Source organism: Sebastes fasciatus, chromosome 9, assembly GCF_043250625.1.
Source record: "Sebastes fasciatus isolate fSebFas1 chromosome 9, fSebFas1.pri, whole genome shotgun sequence".
Taxonomy (NCBI): Eukaryota; Metazoa; Chordata; class Actinopteri; order Perciformes; family Sebastidae; genus Sebastes; species Sebastes fasciatus.
This window is the reverse complement of record NC_133803.1, coordinates 25,545,083-25,561,387: the sequence shown is the minus strand read 5'-3', so window position 1 is coordinate 25,561,387 and position 16,305 is coordinate 25,545,083. Positions and strand designations below refer to the sequence as shown.

Sequence of the window (16,305 nt, the reverse complement as noted above, 5' to 3'; positions counted from 1 at the left end):
TAATGTTAATATGCCATGTGGAACTCAGTTTAGGCAGTGAAGAAGAATCATATACATAGTGTGTCCAACCCTAAAGTCGTGTTACTGTTGATCCATGTCAGTAAACACAGTGCATGGCCAGACTTCCTCATGTGGCGCCACTAGCTTACAATGTTATAACTTCAGGGCTAATGTCCAACACCAGAATCAAACACCTGGGATTCCCTCTGGATTAAACACATCTCACTAAAAGCAAGCAGACTGGGTTTTCAGGCCCACACATTCTTTCACTGGTTCAACCCTGAGGGTTTTCTCAGAAAGTCCAGGCAGACCACTGGCCAAAGGCAGCCGTCGTAACAGCAGACCAAAAGAAAGTTATTGGAAGAGAGCCGGGAAGAAAGCATTTGGGAAAACAACACCAACATCGCTGCTGCCAGAGGAAAGCAGACGGCGATACTCCTAATTCTCAAGCCTCCTTCTCCTCGGTCTTATTGAGCCTCTGTTGTGGAAATACACAAAGGATTACATCCGTGGAGTGGGCCCTCCTCAAACCGCCACCGGCCGCAGCTTACTTAATACGTCTGGCCTGTACCAGGCGTTGTGGGCCAGGGCTGTTGCTGGCACGTGTCTAGAGCGGAGTCCAGTGTCGGGTTGGGTTAGTGCAGGCCTGTCCGATGGGCTTGTTAAGTTCGGTTCTAGTTGTGACAACAGAGGTTTGGGGCATGCTGGAGCCGAAGTGATTGAAGTGATTCCGTTTTAAGATGCGTTATAAATGACAAAGGGCCTCACTCAGAGGACGGGACTGCCTCAAGTTAAACCAATAAATAAGGCTTTTATTCAAAATCTGATATCAGTCTGTTTTGTCTTATCTCAGTATTACTTTAATATATTATTATTAACCTAAATTTTATGGAGCGAAGTGTTACTGTTCTGCTGCCAAATTTTGTCATGAGACTTTTTCACTCTAGCAAAACCCCGCAGGGTCTGTATCTGTGAGGGTCTGATCACATCAGTGCTTAAAACTGACATTTCATGGGGAAATCATTTAATTTCAAATCTTTGATCAGCACATTTTGTCCGTGCCGTGGGGACCAAGTAAACCCATGTGATTCTTTTACATCAAGCCTGTTAGCTGTGTTGTACCATCACTTTTATATAATTGTGCTCTGGCGGAATACAAACTGCCACAGACTACATCATCTCTATAAACAGCATATCAATGCGGATTGGAAAGCTGCGGGAAAAAATTTTGGTATTGGAAGTGTTCTGGTTTCCGCTTGTAGTCCGAGTAGTATTGACCAATCACGTTTTGAGTGGGTTTTGGTTACAGTCTGTGAGGAGAACAAAAGAAGCGGAACGCATTGGCCAAAATGCAATCTAAGAACCCATCAGCTATTGTCTGATGACGATTTAGCTTTTTATTAGCTAAAAGAAAAAACTGTTAATTGATTGTAAACTGGCTACTCGTGAAACAATCCGGTCGTAGACGTCGTCTCTCAACTCAAACTCCATTCTTGCATCTCAAGTTGCTAATTGGACTGTAAACAATGCCTGGCACATGGAAGAGGAAGTCCTGGCCAAGATATCTGTTATCCGCTAATGGAAGTTTTAAAGCTAGAGTGAAGGTAGTGGCATCATATGAAACTAGGAGACCTAATGAATCCATTGGTATCAAGCACTAACTTATCGAGAAGGAGGTTAAATAACGCTCCAGAGTTACGCTAAATATTGGCGAGGAAAAACTGGCATGGCAATTTTCACAGGGGCCCCTTGACGATCGTATCGCCAATCCACAGCCCTAGAGTTAAGAGGGTGGAGCGGTAACCTCCACAGCTGAGTGTGACAGACTCATACACCACAGCTTAATACACCAATAAGATTCAAATTGGCTAGCATCACATACATTAAACTAGAATGGCACTCGGAGAGCACAGAACTCGGCCGAGGCCAATATCTCGCAATGCTAACGAAAGTGAAATATAATTTGTGTATCCGCTCCGTGATTCAGATCCGCTCCAAAATGTAATGGGTTCTTCCTTGGCCCATGCTACATCCTTCCACCAAGGCCAGTCAGTTTTCCATAATCCTAATGACAAACAGACAACCAAACCAAAACCAAAAACATAACCTCCCTGGCGGAGGTAAGTGAAAACAGGTATTGCAACTGGCAATCGGGGAAATAAATGCATTTATATTAATATATACAAGAATGTGTAGTTCTGCAAAGAGGTTTGGGGTTATCTTAAAAAAACAAACATCTTGCAGCCATTAGAAGTCCTGAATTTGACAAGAGTTTAAAACGCAAGTCAGTCAAGTCTGGAGGTCTAACTGTATCTGATTTATACGGTTTCAATCCAGCATCTCAAATTCCTCTCCTCAATGACGTAGAAGAAGTGCAACATTAGGAAGAATGGACTGGGGCTGGAAGTGGGGCTGGATGGAAACATTTTCTTGTGTGGTTATTATCAGACCTCTTCGCTGTGTGTGAGAAAGTCAGCAGGGTGGTACAGCCGGCCTCAGTAGCTGTGATGGTTCCCAGCTCCACACTTGGCCCACTAACAGTTGTTCTTTGACAATAACAGAGGAAGTCATTTCTCCCTCGAGCGAAAACATCTGCTACCTGTTATACACTCTCACACACACAATGAAGCATATTAACATACATTAGGTATCTCCCAGGGCTAAACACAATGTCCTCATCATCTCAGCATAAACACCCCGCCGGTGTGTGCTGTACATGTACAGACACACACAGCGGTACACTCACTCCTTTTCTCTCTCACGTTCCTTAATTCTTCTGAAGTCTAAACATCTTCGCTCCCCGTCTTACACGTGAGTGCAGAATATTTTACACACACACACACACACTCCGCAGACTGCACTATCTCCTATCAGTGATGCTCCTCTCCACACGTACGCTGCAGGCCTCTATCTCTATCTTTACTATGTTTAGACCACTTCACCTGCATACCGCTCTACAGCTCCTGCTATGACAGTCCTACCCCCCCCTTCCACAGCTAGACACTCCTTACATATCTGCCTCCATCATCTCCATTATGACCCCACATTACCTACACACCTGCTATCTATAGCCTGGTTACAGATGATCCCTACAGACATACACAACACTATCAGGACTACTGTCATTCACTCTGAAAACTCCTTGAATCAAATGTTTTGGTCCATGTACAATATTACACTATGATGGTGAAATTTATTGCTTTTAATAGGTACAGTGTAACATTTGGCAACATCTAGCGGCAAGGTTACAGATTGTAACCTCTCCCATGTGCCAAGCGCGTAGGAGAACTACAGTAGCCGACGTGAAAACGCGAATGACCCGCTGGCCCCTACAGACAGTTGTATTTTTTTAGTCGTATTTTGTCCGACACGCAAAAACGCAAGAGGGGCGATGTCGGATATGGATTAAACAGTGTGGAAGACCTCACTCACTGCTAAATCAATCAAAGATCAACACGTTAGATCAACAAAAAACTCCTTCGTGTTTGGATCAAGCCGACGATGTGCGAGTAATATATCCTGGCGTGCTTTAAACAAATTGAAAAGCGGGATAATTTAGATTTATATTGAATAATGAAAGCTATAGGGAGTCATAACTAAAAAAAAACAATATATTGACTTGCTCTACTGTGCAAGAACATTGTTGTTACTGTATATGTTTGTCCGACGTTGGGGGTCTGACGCTTGCATTTTCCCTGGATTGTAATGGCCTCTTCATTCAGAATACTCCGCTCACAATAGATATGTTAAAAATGTAGCTCACCAATGCATATTGTAGCCCTTTCTGTCTATTGTTCGCTATTATTTCTTTGGAATATCTCTCACTGATATCGCTGAAAACGACATATTGACATGCCGGGTGCGAAAGCTTGACAGGCCTAGCAACAGTAACCAAGGAGAGACGGGGCCAAGCGAAGGGTGAATTGGAGAGAAGAGCTAGAAACAGGGCTAGACAATTGGGATGAATGAGCCGATCTGAAGCAACACACCTTCCTCCTCAATTCACCAATCACAGCTAAACTCAAACAGTCTCTCTGTCATCTTTCTGCTCCGTCGCCGCAGCTACCACATGTCTATGCTTACATGTATATGAATTACAAACTACAGAGATACTTTAAAAGATGTGCCTGAATATATACAGTAGCAGCACCACTCTGTCCTCAGAGTGTGGACGTGCACTGCTTTTATTCCATTTTTCAAAGAATAAAAGAAACAAATCGGTACGTGGCAGAAAGGTGTGGTGATACAGTACACACACGACACATGACAAGACACAGAAATGGTGGAGATGAGACACAAAGAGCACATGACAGGACAAAGAAGCTACCTCATGTTACAACAATCATTACATGAGACTAGATTATATGATCTCACTCTTTTGTATGAGACAGACAGAGCGAATGGAGAGAAAGTGGTAGCAGAAGGACGGAGAGGACAGGAGGAGAAGGTAGTAAAATATACCAAGATTTCAGGAAGCAGAGGAACTCAGAGACAGACGGGAGATGGAGCTTGAGAGACAAACGCAGAAACAGATCAGGAGACATCTGGGGAAGCTCCACACATGGCGGCCATGACAGGAAAGCAAACTAAAATCCACTCTCCTCCCGAAATCTCCTCTAAGCCTTTAAGAGGCCCACCTCCCCTCCTCTTCCTCGCCATCCTTCGCCTTCATCCCACAGCGGACCTCCCTGCAGTCCAGACCGCTATCAAACCATAAGTGATGAAAACGCTGCAGCTTTCATTCTCTGCATTGACCCCTCGGCCCGGTTGTTACCGCTCCACATTCCCCCACCTCCTGCTCCCACAGCGACCCCATCAGTGGTGTTCAATAAAAGAGTCGGGGAAACTCCCGCTCCCCTCTTCCTCTGCGTGTGTTGATATTACCGGCAGAGTGTTTGGTTGTGTTTGTCAGAGTGTGATGACAGAACTAAACAGTGGTATTTACCCTGCGATAACCGCCTTGTCTGGACAGGCTCTGTGTGCGACTGACAGAGACTGTGTGTGTGTGTGTGTGTGTTCTGATGTTCTTGATGCTCCGTATCTATAATCTCTGTGTGGGTGTGCACATACACATGTTATGATAACCTCTTTGGTAATTGCATTTTTATATTTTGTCTTTGTTGAGTGAAAACCTCTCAAGAAGATTAACTTGAATTAAATGATTATAAACTCAGATAGAGTACAAAGGCTGCTTTTATTAGTTCTGAAAAGTTTAGATTTTCAAGATATGGGTTTATCATCTTATAAAAGCGACTGATAGAACATATGTGACGTGCATCTTTCCCTATTTTAACAGCTATAAAGATTAGCACAATTTCATCGCTTTACAAAGACGTCGGTTTTCTTAAACTAGAAGTGGGCGATATTGACAATAACATGTTCAATACATTTATTCAACTAATTATATTTAGGGCTGTCCTGAACAGTTGGAAGCTTCATTCATAACGTTGACATTTGAATTCTAACTATCGACATTCAAATGCTGCGCAGCTTGCATGTCTATTCATTCTGTTTAAATTTCTGCACAGTTGCAGATAAAGATCAGGCTACACTAATATTATTAGTGTTATACTATTTGCAGAATTAGATTCCAGTGGTGGATTTGTAGAATTGTTTACAACTCGTGTGATCCAAACATTTCCAATAACTCCAGAGCGTTGTAATGTCCACAAGACAAAATGTATTGAAAAAAGATAGATGTAATTATCTCCAAATTCATAACATGTGTTTAACTAACGAAATATTCAGCTTCAATGCATATTTTTTGGCGTTTAGCCTTTCAGCACCATAAATTACATATATACGCATATACACTCTGTATTTTTAAAAGGAAATTAAATAAAAAAAATGTAATCTGGCTTTTTAATTTAGAGTAATGTTATATAATAATATGTATATCTATAATGTTATATATATATAAATATATATTTACATTATTTTGTATCCCTGGTGTTTGTTTTATTGACTTTTATTTATTGCTTAAAATTTCTTTTATTTATTGTTGTTTTTGTTTTTTTCTATGTGAAGCCCTTTGGGCTGCATGTTTGTATGAAAGGTGCTATACAAATAAATAAAGTTGAGTTAAAACTGTAACTAAGAATTATCTTTTTTTTTTTTTTTATTATTTAAATCTGTTGCTTAATTTAATGATTAATCATTTAATCATGAAGTCTAAATGTCAGAAAATTGTGAAAAATGCCCGAGTTTCCGGCTGAAGGTGGCGTCTTCACAACCCAAAAATATTTAATTTACAATTTAACAACATTTAAAAGCAAAAAGCTGCAAATCTTCACATTTGAGAAGCCGTGCATGTGTATGTGTGTGGGTGTGTGTGTGTGTGTGTGTGTGTGTGTGTGTGTGTGTGCGTGTGTGTGTGTGATCAACATACTTTAGAGTCTTGCACCAACAATCAGGGTTTGCTTCCAGCTGAGGCTCCCATCACTAAATAAACACTTGTGGTCGTTTAAGGGACTTGTGATTACCGCCCCCACCGAATGTTATGGCATATGTTCTGTATATATACACGAGTGTATTGGTTTCTGTTGCTGTGTGTGTGTGTGTGTGTGTGTGTGTGTGTGTGTGTGTGTGTGTGTGTGTGTGTGTGTGTGTGTGTGGTGGGTGCAGACCTGCAGCAGAGTCCCGTGGATGTGGTTGTGTTGGATTTCTGGTCCGGGCTGTGCAGGAAGCTCCTGCAGTAACGTGTGGACGGTTGACGGGACCTGGGTGACCAGCACGAAGGGGACGAGGGCTCGAGCTGCCATTTCTCTGGTCCGGTACACTGCTGAGCGGCCGCATCTGCAGAACACACACACACACACACACACACACACACACAGACACACACACAGACACACACACACACACACACACAGACACACAGACACACACACACACAGCTGCAGCGTTAGTATCATGGAAAGTTATTAACATCATGGAACATGGACAGCTGCGTTGTTATCATAATCTTTTAGTCTTGTTTTTATTTCACAGCTGTAACTTTGTTATGAAAAATAATTGAATTACTGTGTGTTTTATCATTATTATTTTGTACTTCAGCCACATTATGTCATAGATAAATGACATGATGTGGACTTACTTTATTTGGACAGTTGGTTGCTATTTTTATGCATACATTATGGAACATCTCGATCTTCCTCCCTATCTTTGTCTCTCTCTCCGATGATAAAGGCAAGGATCAGAACCTAAACAGTTCCCAGGCCAGTAGATGACTGATACACTCAAAATCAAACATTTTCAAAACATAACTATCGAGGAAATAATCTATTCCTTGTTCTTTTTTCTCACATGCAAACACACACAAGGTCATTTACAGTATCCACCGGTGATGGTGAATGTGGCCGGTTACCCTGAGTGCAGGCTAAAATTAACCTTGTTTACGAGCTGATAGTCTTTCCTTATCCAATGTCATAACACTGCCCATAGCTGACACGAGGGAAGGTCATGACCTAAGCCTGAATGAGATGAGAGGAGGAGGACGCAGATCTAAAGGGTCAGAACATGAGTTACAGTTGGCAGAATTTTCTTTATATATTTGAAAGCACACAGCTAGCTGTAGTTCAAGGTCATTTCGTCAAATAACCTGATCTCCATAGAGTGGTGCACGAATGAGTCCTAAAACCAGGAAATGAGTTAGCATTTTAGCACTTCCCGTTCCCTCGCCTAGAAGTCAGTAGGCTTTTAGTTAGATGTCTGAAATAAGGTCTGTGGTTAACACAAGCTGAAGAGATTTTAACGTTTTGTTCTACGATATAAAATACGTCAATAAATACCCCACTGGTGAATTTTGAAGCTTTTACGTGTTTTAAAAAAGCCGGTTTCAAACAAGTGGCTAAATGAGACTACTAAACGTCAACAAAACATGTTTCATAAATGTTTGTTTGCTGATTTTTTTGCAATAATCCAAAACCTAATGGAAAAATCCAGTTTTTGTCGAGGGAAACACCGTCAAACTATTCTCCAGTCTAGGGCTGCAACTAACGATTATTTTTGATGTTGATTATTTTCTCGATTAATCGATTAGTTGTTTGGTCTATAAAATGTCAGAAAATGGTGAAAAATGTCGATCAGTGTTTCCCAAAGAGCAAGATGACTCAAAGATATTCAGTTTACTGTCATAGAGGAATAAAGAAACCAGAAAATATTCACGTTTAGGAAGCTGGAATCAGAATTTAGACTGTTTTTTCTTAAAAAAAATGACTCAAACTGATTAATCGATTATCAAAATAATTGGCAATTAATTTAATAGTTGACACCTAATCAAGTCATCTATTAATCTTTACAGCTCTACTCCAGTTCAGTGGGGCTACAAGAAAAGCATCCAGGAAGAAAACTGGCATTTTCAAAATGTCTTTATTCATTTTACTCTACTACGTTATAAATTTGAACTGGCTGCCTTTCGAATCAAACAGGCCTGCAGCGAACAGAGGCGGTCACATATAGATGCCCAACATAATGCTTGTGCTGACTGGCCTTTAGGCTGCGAACAGCACAAAAGAACATTCAGTACAGATACGGGATAGTCTCAATTTAGTGCAACAAATGTATTCAATGAGCGTACATTGAAAACAGTCACATGAGGGCACAGCCCAGAACACACTCACAAGCTGCTCAGCTCCACTGCGGACCCATCACTACAACGGTACGCAGAGATGAAAAGGACGCTGGTATTTTCAGTTTTGGTATGAGAGACGGTGAGATATGTTAGTAGAAACATACATACGGTTGTGTACAATCTGGGTGAGGAAGAGAAATAAGCCAAGAAACTGCATATAATTGTTGACATTAGGGCTGCAACTAACGATTATTTTTTGATTGTTTGACTTTTTTTTTTCTTAAAACAATACTTAAACCGATTAATCAACTATCAAAATAGTTGGCGATTAATTTAATAATTGCCAACTAATCAATTCAATCATTGTAGCTCTAAAAATGAGTAGAACAATTAGTCATCCTGACACATTGGTGTAGTATATGCGTTGCTTTCAGTTTGTGTTGACACAAAAAGTAGATTACTCGCTCTTAGAAATCAAACAATTTTGATAGATTTGTCATTTTACTAACAAAAAATGCCAAACAATCCCCATTTTTCAGCTTCTCCAGTGTGAGTATTTGCTCCTTTTTTCTGTTTTTATATAATTTCAACCTGAATATCGTTGGGTTTTGGACAACACAAGCATTTTGAAGACGTTACGTTGGCTAATGGGAAATTCTGATTACTGTCACGATTAAAAATAAATAATGAACATAATCATTTCTATACTCAATATACTCCAAACTAACACGGATGTACTGTAACAGCAGGGCGGCTGTGGTTCTGTTTATATTATAATGAGTGTCTGCTTAAGTGGACGTGTCTGCAGGTGTCCATACAGACCCTTGTGGATTTGGGCAGATGAAGAATGGGGTGTTTGCCACAGTGTTTTTTGTTTTTTTATACTACCACTGGGGGCACCAAAGACACTTTCAAACCCTTCACATAATGGTTTGACAGTAAACAAAACAATTAAAAACCAAACAAAGTAAAAGAGTTATTGTGTTCAGCTACATCATGTCCATATGAATGAATGAATGAGGCAAAATAATTTTAATTGTGTCACCACTTCCCTTCCTGACATTCTTCGGTGACAGACTTTGTTGCGTGGGCTTGTTTAGCCAACATGCTATGGTACAGTCTCTGTGGTGGAAATTATTCTCCCGGCTCTCCTAAATGAGGCCCAGATGAGTCTCGTCCATGCCAGTCAAACAGTCTGCCTCTGACCCCACAGGGGACGGCCCTGTTTCTAAAATTACACCCTTCCAAACTGTCATTTCCTTTTGCAAAAGTGTTTCAGTGGGACAAATTAGCACAGATAGTTAACATATGGGCCCCAAATGGGGGCTGGGAGGGGTGGAAAGTGAAGAATGGACGTAGATTTTGGTCAATTAGACGTGTGTGTGTGTGTGTGTGTGTGTGTGTCTGTGTGTGTGTGTGTGTGTGTGTTTGTGTGTTTGTGTGTTGGAGAGAGCGAGAACGCTCGTGCACATAAATTCACATGTACAGGCGCGTAGAGCTCAGGAATGCAAGCTGTTGTCCGTGTTTGATACGGGGTCTCGGGGTTGTCTGTCTGGCCATAGGTGTGTGTGTGTGTGTGTGTGTGTGTGTGTGTGTGTGTGTGTGTGTGTGTGTGGGTGTGTGTGTGTCAGAGAAAGAGGCATGCTCACAGCAGGTGGGAAAGCATTTGTTGACCGTTGACTTGTTGCTCCAAACAGTCCTCTCTTTGTTGAAGTCCATATTGATTTCAAACCTCTTGTCTTGTCCCTCGTCTCTCACTCAGACCAGCAGTGGACTTTTTGACAAACAATTTTCAGTGCTCACAGGAAATTAAAAACCTTTCAACTTGAGCCGCAACGATTAATCGAAAGATGTTTGAGTATGTTTTTTTAAGAAAAACAAGTCTAAATTCTCTGATTGCAGCTTTTTAAATGTGAATATTTTCTGGTTTCTTTACTCCTCTATGACAGTAAAATGAATATCTTTGAGTTGTGGACAAAACAAGACATTTGAGGACATCATCTTCGACATTTTTCACCATTTTCTTACATTTAATAGACCAATCAACTAATTAATCGAGAAAATAATCAACAATGAAAATAAATGTTTGTTGAAGCCCTACTAATTTTGACTAATTTATAGATCCTCGGTTAGCTAAATGTACAATATTGAATAAAAACAACATGATTAAAAATATTAAAAAACGCTCGAAAGTTGCTGCTTTGCGGTATTAACCTGTTCTGCAGTTTGAATAAAACATAAATACAACTTTGACTGGAGGAGAAATATAAATCTTCCAATAACACTGCACCAAAGCTGAACTACTGTTAGTAATTCTAAATGCTGCTGGGCCCAGATTGCCACAAAACAATTGGTGGAAATCAGAAATTTTTCACTGTCTACTGTCAGTGTCAATGCAAGCAAAACGAACAAACTAATAATAACGGGAGCGCTGACGGAAAAATATATGGCATCTCTGTTCTTTTTGAAGGCTCACTTTGGTTTATGGGCATTACCGTGCCCTTTCAAAAGAAATGAGATATGAGTCAGTGAGGACGAGAATGGAAAGGAAGGGAGTGAGGCAGTGGGGGCGAGGAGAGATGCCTGGACTGGATATCACGGGACATAAATCACTATCTCAGCACTCTGAGGCTTCAGCATGAAGACAGAGAGAGAACGAGGGAGAGGGAAAGAGACACATCGGAGGAGATGAGACAAACCGGAATGAAGCAGCCATCAATTAATAGAATAAATGTGTCTGCTCATCATCATCCTCCCCCTCTTTGTCGTCATCGTCATCACTCTCTTCGTCAATATCCGTGCAGGTGTGACGCATGTAGAGGCCAGGCAGCGAAGAATGTCAAAAATCTTGCGTTTTTTTTTTGGAGGATATGAAGATAAAATGCGGTGTGGGGTGATGGAGGGATATATGAGGGAAGAATTATTACTATGCTCCGTCCTGTCAACAGAAGAGGAGCCAAGCTACATTTGATCCTCAGAGGTGGCGGGTCAGATCACACGAGGAGAGGGAAGGAGAGGACGGGGTCGACCTCCACATCAGACACGTCTGCATACGCCTGGGGAAGATGAGTCGGGGGGGGGGGAATGGGGGCTCGGTGAAGAGAAACACGACTGGAGCCAAAGAAGTTAGGGCTGTGCTATATTTAACATTTCCAACATGTGGGCTTCATTTAGCTGGATGTGAGCGCAGCATACCTTCTCTGACAGTCAAGAGTCAGCCAGCAAGTCAGCACTCAAGCTATCGACCAGTTAACTGCACTCACAATAGATGGGCTCTTAAAGGAGTTACTTTAAGATTTCATTAAATTACTGATTTGTTCATTAAAAAGGCGGGTAAATTAGGTCATCGGAAAGTAGGAGTAACTGATTTTGGAAGTATTTAAATGTTATTTAAGGCAACTCTGCACATTTGCAGCTCCAAATGGTTCATGTTTACAGCCCTCTGTGACCTCACTTCACTTTCCATTTGTCACCTTCTGACCAGGACGCCGTTTAGGCAAACAGGATGAACGTATGGTGTCTCACTGAGAGTGGAGCTGTCTAGACAAACTTTGTGGGAAATCAAATAAGAGAAAACTCCCCCAGTTTTAATTAACAGAATCATAAAAGCTTCTACAAGGATATATTGTATTAGAGCGCGGTTCTACTGGGAACACTCTGCTGTTTATATAGATTTTGTTGTTCATATCTATATATTTGAGGTGAAAACAGCTGTGGTTACAGTAACAGATTGCTTTACTGTGCAGCATAAGGTCATGTCTGTTACCTAAAACAGTAAATATTAAGGGAGAGGATGGTGTTACAGGATAGGTTCACAATTTCTCAAGTCTTTCTTAAAACCTGTATGATCATTGAAACAGGTTTTTCCAATGAATGCAAACTGGGATCGCTATCTACTGTAGGTAATACACTGACTCTGGATAAGTACCTCATACAACCCCACTTCACACACTTCACCACAAAATCCACAGTCAAAAGCCAATATGAGGATTCAGCAGATTGAGTTTGTTCATTCAAGTGGACATCTATAACTATTAACCGTTACACAGCTCATCCTCCGTCGCTTGCTACAATATTGACTGTTACACCGCCGAAAGGCATGCTGGGTACAGTTCGCTGTGCGTCGCTCGCTACAGTACATTCAAGAACAGATGAATAAAGAGAAAAAGGAGAGACCGGAGATGTTGCATAGCAAAGTCAAACATTTCAAGCATCAGTGATGTAACTTTCGCAATGAACCCTTTGTTCCCATAAATAGCTAGCTGCTAGCAACTGACGCGTATACTCTAGCATTGCAACTATGTAACGACAGGTGTATCGCTCAGGACCCAAGGAAGCGTAGTGTCGAGCGTGAAGTTGTTTGTATGAACGGTTCTCGAGAAAGCTGTAAGCAGCAACACCACAGGCGAAGCATTCGGCCTGTTACAAACAGAAACGTTGTAGAAAGTTTTACTCAAAACCACAAATGTCAACCTCATGGTGGCGCTAGAGGAAAAGTCAGAGGATCGCAAAAGTTATATGATTCCTCTTAGTATCCTCTGGCTACCTGTGTAAAAAAAATAATGGCAATATATCTAGTAGTGGTTGAGATGTTTCAGTCCGGAGCAAAGTGGATGACCAAGCAACCGATCAACTGTCACAGTCATCCCTCGTGCTACAGCCTCAAGGTCTTTATGCCAACTCCTCCAAAACACACACAACTTACAGCACACTCCACCCTCTCCAGCTGTAAAACATGCAGCATTTAGCACAATAAACTTGCTTGAATCTACAAAACAATCATGAAAGCTTTTACGAGTTACCATGTAAAAGCTTGTCTGAACACATGGTGAGATATATCTGAATATTTTGGCCGAGGGTGTCTTCTCTGATACACACATTGAGAGGACGTCCAGTTCTGTTCACCTGAGAGCGCCGGGTTGCGTAACATGTGAGGAAGATCACATTATCTCCCACTCTGCCAGCTTTCCATCCACAAGACTTCACCAGCTGTGTCTGTTGGCATGTCAGGTGATGCTAGAGGCAACATCTCCAAAATGTTTGGGTATTTTGAGATGGGGTTGTATGAGGTACTTATCTTTAGTCAGTGTGTTACCTACAGTGGATGACGGTCAGGACGCCCTCAACTTGGAGAAGCAGACAGGAGTTACCGCACGGAGCCAAAGCAATGTGCTGCTGTGGACGGGGCCACAGAATATTTTCACTGCTTTACCTTGCAGTCTAACAGCTATACAGTCTATGTTTCCGACGGGGAACTGAAGCCGTTATCTATGCTCTCGCCAAAGCAACCAGACTCCATTGAAAAAAACAGTAATTTTACCTCTTAGAACACGAGAGTTGCTTGTCTACTGCTGCTTCGTTACGGTAGTTTGTTTGTATTACTGTATTGTGTGACTTTGGTTAGTTTGGATTCACCAAAGTCACACAATAACACGAACAAACTAACCGACTGAGGCAGCAGTAGACAAGCAACCCCCGTGTTCTGCGAGGTCAAATTACAGTTTTTTTCAATGGGGCCTGGTGGCTTTGGCGAGAGCATAGAACGGCTTCAGTTCCCCGTTGGAAAGGGCTGTTTCCCAGCAAGTAAACCGGCAAAAATATTCTAAATATAGCGTACACATAAACTGATGTTGATTCTTTTAGGTGGCTAAAATATGTTTTGCTGCCGGCCCCGTCCGCAGTAGTACATCGCTTTGCTCCCATGCGGTAACTCCTGTCTGTTTCTCCAAACTCGGGGCGTGCTGACCGTCATCTACTGTAGGTAATACACTGACTATGGATAAATTCCTCATACAACCCCACTTCAAAACACTCAAACTATTCCTTTAAATTAGGCATGTGGTTGTGATAGTAAAGGTTTGAGTTTGCAGGTAGACAATGTATTCGGTCAATGGGGATCCTCCTCACAATAGAGGTACAACAAGCTTCAGTTCTATTTGCAGGTGCAGCAGACGAACATGTACCAATAATATTTGTCGACTTCTCCATCTCAGGAATGTATAAAATGTAGCCTGTGATCACAGTTTCCCATTCGCCTGTACGGTTTACTCCCCAGTAAACGGTGAGTTCAGATAAAACCAGTCACAATCTAATCAACCACTGCACAGGACACAGGACGGTACAAACAACAATACAGAAAACTCACTGGAGGGACCAACTCAGACTAGAGAGATGTTTTGTCTCAGTGTGCAGAAACATAAAGTCAAAGTCACACGCTTTCTTATTTATGGACATTTTCCTATATGGTGATACATAAACTGGATTCTGGGGAGTGTATCGTCAAAAACAAAGCAAAGAAATTATCATATAAGTTATAAGTTCATATAAAAGATGCAGAAGCACCTGTGCAAAACAAAACAAAAATAACCCCTGCACACCCATGAATGTTTAGACTGCAGGTGTTTTGTCTTGGAGATCGTTCTATACTTAGAAATAGTTGTGGTTCAGAGAAACATTGTTTGAGAGGTTCATCACGGCTGAGAGAGCAGGTGTGTGACCCTCTCGGATTTGATAGAACGTTCCCCGTGCTAATGTTTCTTATTAACCTTTATATAAGCGTCTGAGCTGACTGGAAACACATTCTCATTGATGGCGATGACACAAGGGAGGAGCTGCTGATCGGGAGAGCATTACACCCGTTCTCGTACGGCTGCTCATTGAGCAGCTCTGCCGGGACTCGTGGAGCATTTAGGAGCTGAAATTCTTGTTCAAGGACAGTTCAACTCTTTTATGACTGAGGGGTGATGATGTAAATGAATATGTGTGTGGTTGTGTGTAGCACTAAAAACCCACCTGATGATGAAGGGCATGAAAGGAGCGAGTCCCAAGGGTGAAGATGATCCATCCATGGGAGAAGGGTAGAGTCGACTGAGCACGAGCAGCAGCAGGAACAGACTGGGGTGAAGTTTCACCTGACCGCTGTCACTGAAAACACACACACAAACACAGCAAGTCAGATTTTAACATTGATGTCACCTGAAATGTGCAGGAAACAGTACATAATGAACAGAGCAGCCTTTACAGCAATGACTACTGTGCTTTCTCCTAGATTTCTAAGTGTTCAGGATGCTTCAAATGACGTCGAAGTGTCGCAGTGTCGCAGTGTCATCTGAATGTCAGAAGGCAAAAGTGTTTATAGCTCTTCGGAGTGGCTTTTCAGGTGGCGTGAAAAGCCTGCCGTCATAGAGAGGTGAAAATATACATCTTGGCATTATGCCATACAATTTGGGACAGTCTCTCCTCCGATTAAAGAGCATGAGTTTGGTTGGGAACCATTGGTGATACAGGCCTGTAGTCTATTAAGACCAGTGGTGGAAGAAGTATTCAGATCCTTTACTTACGTAAAAAATTAGGGCTGTCAATCATTTAAAATATTCAATCGTGATTAATCGCATGTTTGTCCATAGTTAATCGTGATTAATTGCAAATTAATCACACATTTTTTGATCTGTTTAAAATGTACCTTAAAGGGAGATTTGTCTAGTATTTAAAACTCTTATCCACTGAGCCCGCTACAACCTCTTCTAAGAGGTTAATTAAAAGTTGTGTTAATGCGTTAAAGAAATTAGTAGAGTTAAAATGAATTTTCATTCACGCATTATCATCGAGTTAACTTTGACAGCCCTAGTAATAATACTAAAACTACACTGTGAAATTACTACAAGTAATAGTCCTGCACCACGTATCTCTAAAAGAGCTCAGAAAACAGCCCTGTTTTCAGCTTAGTGACGATG

At 41.5% G+C, this 16,305-nt stretch overlaps 1 protein-coding gene across 1 annotated transcript in view; it reads right to left on the bottom strand.

Moving 5' to 3' along the window:
* thada (THADA armadillo repeat containing) overlaps positions 1-16,305 on the bottom strand; it is a 109,348-nt gene that overhangs the window by 46,155 nt on the left and 46,888 nt on the right. Inside the window, exons 28-29 of the mRNA XM_074646919.1 lie at positions 15,365-15,496; positions 6,627-6,795 (exon numbers count right to left, since the gene is read on the bottom strand). Of these exons, the coding sequence (XP_074503020.1) occupies positions 6,627-6,795; positions 15,365-15,496 (301 nt within the window). The remainder of the gene's footprint in view (positions 1-6,626; positions 6,796-15,364; positions 15,497-16,305) is intronic.